We start from the raw sequence: 8,432 nt of genomic DNA, 5'->3' as shown, positions 1-8,432 counted from the left end.
TGTCTGGTGTCCGAGATTACAGTTTTTAACTAAAGGATTTCTGGAGCGATACGCTTTCACCAGAACCCCTGCCTCCCCTCCTGTGTTAGCCTTGAATGAAACCTTTTTGACACATGATAGGTGTATCTCCAATATCCACGTGTAAACGTTAGTGTTTGCCAAAGGAATTGATTGGCACCCGGACAAGTTTCCATTATTATCAATCTGTGGAAAGTGGAACAAAAACACAGTCAACCGCGTGAAGTTTGCCATCTGATTTTATCTTTTGAAAGGCAAACCAATAGGGTGTCGACATTTGGGTCACGTGATTGTGTAGACACACACCTACGCGGACCCATTGCTTAGACCTGCACAAACTGCAACCCAGGTAGTCTTGGCAGGTACACTCAAGTTTACTCTCAGAGCTTGGGCACTTTGCATGTTGCCCTCCGAGCCAGACCCCTCCAATCATGAACAGCGAACAGCACTATTATGCCTCTGCTCAGCTTTACAAGGATTCGTGCGCTTTCCAGAGAACGCAGAGCCAGGACTATAACCAGAGCCCACCGCCGTGTCTGTACATGGGGCGGCAGCAACCGGGTTCTTTCTCCACACCTGCACTGAGTGGTGTAGAGCAGGGCAGCCCTCCGGACATTTCTGCGTATGAAATGCCGCTAATTCCCGAGGACCCCGGGGTCTCCCATCTTCATCACCACCCATCTCAGCATCACCACCTTACCCCGCAGCAAGTGATGGGATTCGGGGACGCGGCGGAGATGGCACTGCTCGATGAGCGCAGCAGGATCCAGCTGCCGTTCCCCTGGATGAAATCCACGAAATCGCACGCCCACACCTGGAAAGGACAATGGCCAGGTAAAGCATATCACAGTTAGAGTGAAACTTTGAGTGTTTACAGTTTTAAACACGGGTTCAACTTACCATTTAAATATAGTAGATGGTAGGGTTCGCAAACTATTATTATTATTATTATTATTATTATTATTATTATTATTATTACACATTCCACTATTTTACAAACGCCTCTAGTAAATATTTTATTAACGCTCATGTTGAGTCAGTTGCAAAATGCATAGATTCAAGCTTTTAACACGGAACTACACAAACGTCACCTGTGTTATTTCTGTGCGTTTCCTAGACAACTATTGCATTGTGTTTTGAATGGCGCGCAAAGTATCAAACGATACAAAGATTTTTTTTCATTGATATTACTGTTTCGTACTGCAGTGTGCTCGTTTCCAGGAAGTTTTATACTGTACAATTCCCTTATTCTGTCAAATACCTAAGTTTGCGTTATACTGCATTTTAAATGATTAGACCCATAACTATATATCCATAAATAACTACATTACAATGACGGCGATTACTACTAGTACCACTACCACTGCTGCTTCTACTACTGCTGCTGCTGCTGGTAGCTGCACATGAGTAGTACAGTTATTATAATTCAATTCAAGGCTATATTAGACTATATATATATATATATATATATATATATATATATATATATATATATATATATATATATATAGAGAGAGAGAGAGAGAGAGAGAGAGAGAGAGAGAGAGAGAGAGAGAGAGAGAGAGAGAGAGAGAGAGAGAGAGATTTCTAGCGACCAAAAGGCCTACAAGCAATGATGTATCGGAACAGTTTTCAGTGTGAAATGGCGACTCTTCGAGGAAACTACATTAAAACCCCGATTTCAACATGTGAGATACATGGCCCCTGAGATATATCATAAACTCAATTTCCCTTACAGTACAGCTGAGCCCAACGCGGTTTAAACATGGAGTCGCTGAGCAGAGTGCCGGAATATGCCATCCAGGTGCAGTACCCTTACGGGTATTTGAAACATAATGATATGCTGTAATCAATAATAAGTAGCAGCAAGACATGCGTGATTGACAACAAGGATATGCACAGTGAAAAACCCAGCTACATATATATATATATATATATATATATATATATATATATATATATATATAATATATATATATGGCATTTTTAGCAGTACAATATCTTTTAAATTCAATAAATAGAGGGTGGAATGGTGGGAGAAGCTTGCTGTGTCAAGTTTAGCTGCTGTTTTAGGGCACTGCATTTAGATCTGGCACTTTTTGTATGTGGGATAACAATATAATTTAACATTGAAAGTATCTGATCTATTGCATTGCTTATTCTTGGGGTATTTTACACAACAGTTTAGAAACAGAATGGGTCTGTATGTAGGGTTAAGCGTGTCTGTTCCTCTCGTTGTATGTAGCATGTCATCTGAACAGAAATATTTCAAGTAAACCATGTTTAACTCAACAATACGTTGTCTTGAAGAAAGGAATTTAGCACGCTAAACCACGTTTTACGTAGGACGCTTTTCAATTATATATACATTTCTCAGTAGGCCTAATGGTTTCGGTAAAGGGCAGTCGTCAATTAAGGGTTTTAATTTACTGATTTACTGATTCATGTGTATTTCCTGTCATTTATCAAGAAAAGTGTAACCAACATGTGAAATAAATATCGTGAAACACTCCTGGTACCACCTCGTTATATTAATCCCAGTCCGACCTGTACGGGACACTGCCGTTCTATATGGTGCTTTGTAAATAAACTTATTTTCAATAAGTTTGTATTCTACTTTTTAATGTACATAAAGTGTCACAATAAAACATAATGTAAAAGTTACAGAGATATTATTTTTCTTCTTCCAGTGTTTAAATGCTGAGTTACGCACATGGTGAGACTGTGTATGTGTCACACAAACATAGGGGCAGGTTACACACCTGAATATATCAATACTGTAAGTGAAACGCTGCGTTAAGAGCTGCGAAAATGAGAAACAATAGCAAAAAAAAAGCAATCTATTTTGTTTGCGTAAATAAGCGAATGCATTTGAATATTGTACCTTGTAATGTGCCTCGGCAAAATAAATGAATAGCAGGTCTATTTCGGAAGGTTGCACGCCTTGAGCACGTGACAAAATAATATGCTAAACTAGACTGATTCTAGAACACAAAACGTGTTTGAAAAGTCCCGGGTTCTATTTCAAAGTAATTTGAGAACTGTGGTGTGAAGTGATTGCATCCCTTATTGATCTTCGATCTCTCAGTGTTATTTTTAATACGGCGCTAATATTGATTCACGTTTCTGCAAAGTTCCAGTGCTGGCGCTAGGATTTACTGGGCCTGGTGCAAGGCAGCGCAACCTAAAAAAAACCTTTTGAAAACAAATACCTCGGCAGCAAATTCTGAATCGGTCAAAAACCGAGCTTTTTATTTTCAAACAAACCACATTAACGTTATATAAGACGTGAACAAGACAGTAATCAATATCCAAACATTTTAATAATCAATTATGTAACAAGATTAATTTATCAATGTGATAAAGAACTCAATTTAGTTCACATTTAAACATGTTAATATCACAAAACTATAATCATAGGTATCAAATGGATTTTTTAATTAATGTTATCAAGTGCAAAAGTTATATGAAAACATCTCTATAAAAAAACATGTCTTCACCTCAGCTTAGCCCACAGTGCAGATGCATTCGTTACAACTCATAAGCGAAAACATCATTCTGTGAACACACTTAAATGAATATACCAGAAAAGCACGTCATTTTTTAAATACTGAGTTTCTAGCCTGCTCCGTTATTTAAGGCTGAATTTGGTGAGGCGGACAGACTCGGACAGACTCGGATAGACTCGGACACGGTCAGCTTGTTCGGTGTGGAAATGGCACCGGGTAAACGTGTAGTTCCAGTTCTATTCTCGCGTCGGCTGGCAGTGATGTGGGGACGCTGTTTGTCTGTGCATCGTTACAACATTAGTATTATAGGTCAAATATATAGACATGTCGCATACAGTACAAACCATCGCAAGCCGAGGCTGCGTTTATTGCATTTTGCCAATATTGCATGTATAGATGTAATTTACCTAGAATACTGTGAATTATTAGCACTACAGCAATGGCCAAAGGGTTTGTATCTCCCTGTATAGAGTCGAATGAAGCCTGCTGAATAATGCCATGTTAACACATGGAATTACATACCGCTTTGTAGTTTTCCATAATTAAGGAAAAAATGATAACAATTATTAAAAAAAAAAAAAAAAAAAAAAAAAAACGACATTTCGAAATACAACTGTATAGTAATACTATCATGGTTTCCGGTAGACTTTTTAAATCTCGTCTGTAGTTTATCTGATTACATGATGTTAAATAAAACGTCTAAATATATATATATTTTTTGTCTATGTCTCAATCGAGAAAAAAGAATGTAGATGATGCAAAACTTTTGTCCCTAGCTGTACCTGCATATCTCCGCCACGTTTCACCGTGTGGAACTGCTCCTGGAGCAGGCTGAGCTGTGAGACCCAACACGCAGAACACGCTCCACGACCGGGGAACGGTTTCACCAAATCATACTGCCCAGGGACCCGTGTCCCGATAGCATGGATTTTACTGGGGAAACTAAAAAACCGTGTTATAAATCAAACACAAATCAACAAATGGACAGATATTACTCAGAAAATGAACGCCTCCAGAGCGGGAAAAGAATGCAAAAAATGACCTGATTTTTCAAGGATTTGTGTGTGTGTGTGTGTGTGTGTGTGCGCGCACACACACATAATAAAACATGCACATAAGTTTTGCCCCTGCACCCCTCACCCCCTCTTTCTTTTGCAGATTTCCAGTCAAGTGGTCCCATAGCCAGTGAAGTAGCGCCAGGACTCGCCGTTGCTGATAGTCAATAAAGCATACATAGTCTACAAAAATAAACTTTATTGACACACCTACAGTAAACAACAAACCAAACTGCACTAATTATACTTGCAATACTAATCAATTATTTTTCATTCATTCAAATTAAATGCACGGAGATTGCACAGATGCTATGTAACTAAATGTATTGTGTTACAATTAAACAAAAATTAAATTAATATATAGATATATATATATATATATATATATATATATATATATATATATATATATATATATATATATATAAAAGGAAAAAAAGTCATATAAAATTATGTTTTTAAAGTGTAAATTCCTCCACGAACATTTCCTGATTCGTCAACCACTCGTAGAAGTACAAGAGCTGCTGCTGTTCGGGAAACGGTGCAGTTTCAAACTGTTCATCGTATGATGGTCTTACGATGTTGGTTTGTTTTCAAGTAGGTTTTGGGAAACGACCCCCTGGTCTGTTCGGTCTCACGAAATAGTATCAGGTCTCCTAGCAGAACAATCACATGACCTGAACACTGACCTGTTGCCAGAGCGCTAGCTCTGCGTCCCGTCTACAGAGAGGCAATCTGTCAGCTGTGATTTGCGAATTTGTGTTTCACTGACAGTCCGCCAATGCTAACGCGCTACAGGTTCTTTTTATAAATAGTGCGCCTTTGCAGTCATTCAGTGCAGTTGGAGTGCATAGCCAATTGCGTGGTTATTTTTTAAGACAACTGTCTTCAGCGAGCACGGCGTGTAAAGCCGTAGTTTAGTGCCAGAAATTGCATCTCCTTAACCCAACACTCCAACACGCTCACGCTTTTTCAGATTTGTGTCGTGTTGCCACTAGCGCAGGTATACGTATACAACCGGAGGCTGCAGAATATAAGACAAAAAAAAAAAAAATTCTGTTTTTTTCAAATAAAAAATGGTAGACAATTCAATAAAATGAATTTGTTTCATTGGTACCCAAAATAAATCAAAGCGGTGTCTGTTTTTGTTTTTGTCATATTGATGCCGTTATGGACTTTTGAATTTAAAGCTCATTTGAATGGGTGCAAGCTTGTCCCAGTGCTAAATGTTAGTGAATGTGTCTCTCAAGGAAAGCGAATGCTTTACTGGTGTCGTTTTTAAGCCCTTCGATAGACTGCAGAGACCTATCCATCTGTGCACTACGCACTGGAGTGCAGTGTAAATACAACGGTCACTAGACCTTTATAATGCACAATATTCAGCTACTTCGAAACGCTGTCTGAATATTAGAATATTAGCCAATCCGGATTGCTATTGAGTTTACCCAGACCAAGCATTAATTCAAGACACTAAATTCATCAATGTTTACCGCAATCCCTCCGTGTTGAGATATAATTGTGTACATTTAACAGTTTTGTTTTTTCTAATTAAAATAAAAAGGGGTAGAGTAATCTTTGGAATTTGAGACCAGCCCCTGGCAGACTTCAGTAGGGCGATATTTTTTGGTAAACCAGCTTTAAATACACAGCAGGTTCAGTTCTGCTTTCAGACCGCTGCGATCATGTGAAACGGCACTGCTGTGGTGATACATATTTACTGAGAGTGAGAGTAACCGATAAGATTAGCCTGACTAATGCAATTCAACTCTCATGGCCTAAAACTCGCTGTCGCGATACTACCTGTTCGTGCTCCCGTGCCTGCTGAGTTGTATCTGTGTTTAGATACAAATCGTTACCAAGACACAGCTCAGAGGCTGTACAAAATACAAGCATGTATTTATAACCTCGAGGTTTGCTATGTTATTCCTAAACACGTTATCTACAGTCTGGGTTATGGGTTCAATTAAGGGCTACACAGTTCGTAGTAAAGCGAGTGCTTTACCAGTGCCGTATATTTTTATTATTATATTATTATAAAGCGCACTACAGTTTTCTGTCGAATGCATTCTAACCTGCTAATCGATATTGTATAATTTCCTTTTATATGCTATTGACATGTTATAGTTTCTACTGAGATAAAAATAGAAACACTATAACGCGATTATAATCTGTAGAATAACATTTGTGTTTATTCTTATAGCACTTGATTTACAATACAGTCCGTGACTGCACCCTTAATAAGATTTAAGACGTGAAAGATGAGGCATTTTATTATTATTATTATTATTATTATTATTATTATTATTATTATTATTATTATTATTATTATTATTATTATTATATAAGAATGTACATGCATGTCTTGTTTGGATTTGTTTGATTTTGTTTGTCTTGTGATGACAGAGTCTTGCTTGTAGCTGTATCCTGTTTTGGAGTCCACGACCTATATTCACACTATTGCACGCGTAATCACTTTATATGCGTTTTTACGCAATGTTAAAAATTACTTACTGGGGAATTTCAAATCCGAACCAATGCACGTGGACAAAATATTGCAGTTTACACGAATCGATTAAATATACTACTTTGGTATGGAATGCTAAGACGATCGGTCCAAATCCTCCCTCTCCCTTACATGTATGTTAGCTGAGCCTCCTGTGCTGTCATTATAAGCAGATTGAATATAACCTCAGCCATACATATTAGATATAGTTCTGAAACTAACGCATGGTGTATGTGAACTCTGATTTGAATGCACTGTTTCATTTCAAGGCTATATGCTATCTCTGTTTTCCACAGGTGGGTCGTACATGGCGGAGCAGGAGGAAAACAAGCGCACAAGAACCGCGTACACGAGAGCCCAGCTTCTAGAGTTAGAGAAAGAGTTTCTCTTCAACAAATACATATCCCGACCACGGAGAGTGGAACTGGCGGTGATGCTTAACCTGACCGAGAGACACATAAAGATCTGGTTCCAGAACCGGAGGATGAAATGGAAAAAAGAAGAAGACAAAAAGAGGACGAGGAACGATGACCCAGAACAGGACTCTTCTGTCTCCTCCGGGGATTTGAAGGACGAGCTCTGTGCAGCTTCGACTCTGAACACCAGGGAATTAGTCACCGCCAGCATCGCTCCTTCTCCGCAGACCAGCATCATCCAGGGGTCCGCGTTAAGAAACCCGGCATGATGACAATCACGATGGACAGCTGGAAATCAAACATGTATTATATTACTGTACCCGGGGGAGTGCTGAAAAAGAGACAGCGAGATTGAGTTAAAAGCGGATCGCGTGTGATAACAATAACACCCCTTCAGCCAAATGTTGCAGAATTAAACGTAATCCTCAGAAACAGAAAGTAAATGAATTGTTTTTATTGGAGGGGGGTGATGTTCAGGGAGCTTTTAGAACGAAACACTTCCAAAGAAAGTGCTTGATTTATGTTCCGGTTCCCGAAGATCTCGGCTTTCTGCATGGCGGAGAAGCCTGCGCTGTAACGCGTTTACCAAAGGAAAAGAGCAGCGACGCTTTGATACGTTTGCACTAAAAATCACTATTACGCACATTAACGTGGATTACTGGGTTTAGAGACTGCCAAGATTACTATAGAACGATGTCTTTATGTTTTATATATATATATATATATATATATATATATATATATATATATATATATATATATATATATATATAAGAGACAGAAATATCACCTGCATTATATAATATAATAATAATAATAATAATAATAATAATAATAATAATAATAATAATAATAATAATGCAATTGCCTTTCTAGTATTTGTTGTTTAAAACACTGTGAATTGAGGAAATGTGTATTTATTTTCAAACGT

The 8,432-nt window shown here is 38.2% G+C and overlaps 1 protein-coding gene across 1 annotated transcript; it reads left to right on the top strand.

The window, feature by feature from the left end:
• Positions 1-410: 410 nt before the first annotated feature.
• Positions 411-8,170, top strand: pdx1 (pancreatic and duodenal homeobox 1). The gene is made up of 2 exons (XM_041260227.1): positions 411-852; positions 7,382-8,170. Exons 1-2 carry the CDS (start codon positions 450-452, stop codon positions 7,768-7,770), a joined length of 792 nt encoding a protein of 263 aa, XP_041116161.1. The 5' UTR covers positions 411-449; the 3' UTR covers positions 7,771-8,170.
• The last annotated feature ends 262 nt before the right edge of the window (positions 8,171-8,432 follow it).

This window comes from Polyodon spathula, chromosome 9 (assembly GCF_017654505.1).
Source record: "Polyodon spathula isolate WHYD16114869_AA chromosome 9, ASM1765450v1, whole genome shotgun sequence".
Classification (NCBI taxonomy): domain Eukaryota; kingdom Metazoa; phylum Chordata; class Actinopteri; order Acipenseriformes; family Polyodontidae; genus Polyodon; species Polyodon spathula.
This window is presented reverse-complemented; position numbering and strand designations above follow the sequence as displayed.

What these genes read in the sequence shown, in the direction of transcription:
- pdx1 (XM_041260227.1), top strand. Translation starts at nt 450, where the DNA reads ATGAACAGCGAACAGCACTATTATGCCTCTGCTCAGCTTTACAAGGAT. An exon ending in CTGGAAAGGACAATGGCCAG is followed by an intron (nt 853 to 7,381) that starts GTAAAGCATATC and finishes TGTTTTCCACAG; the next exon opens with GTGGGTCGTACATGGCGGAG.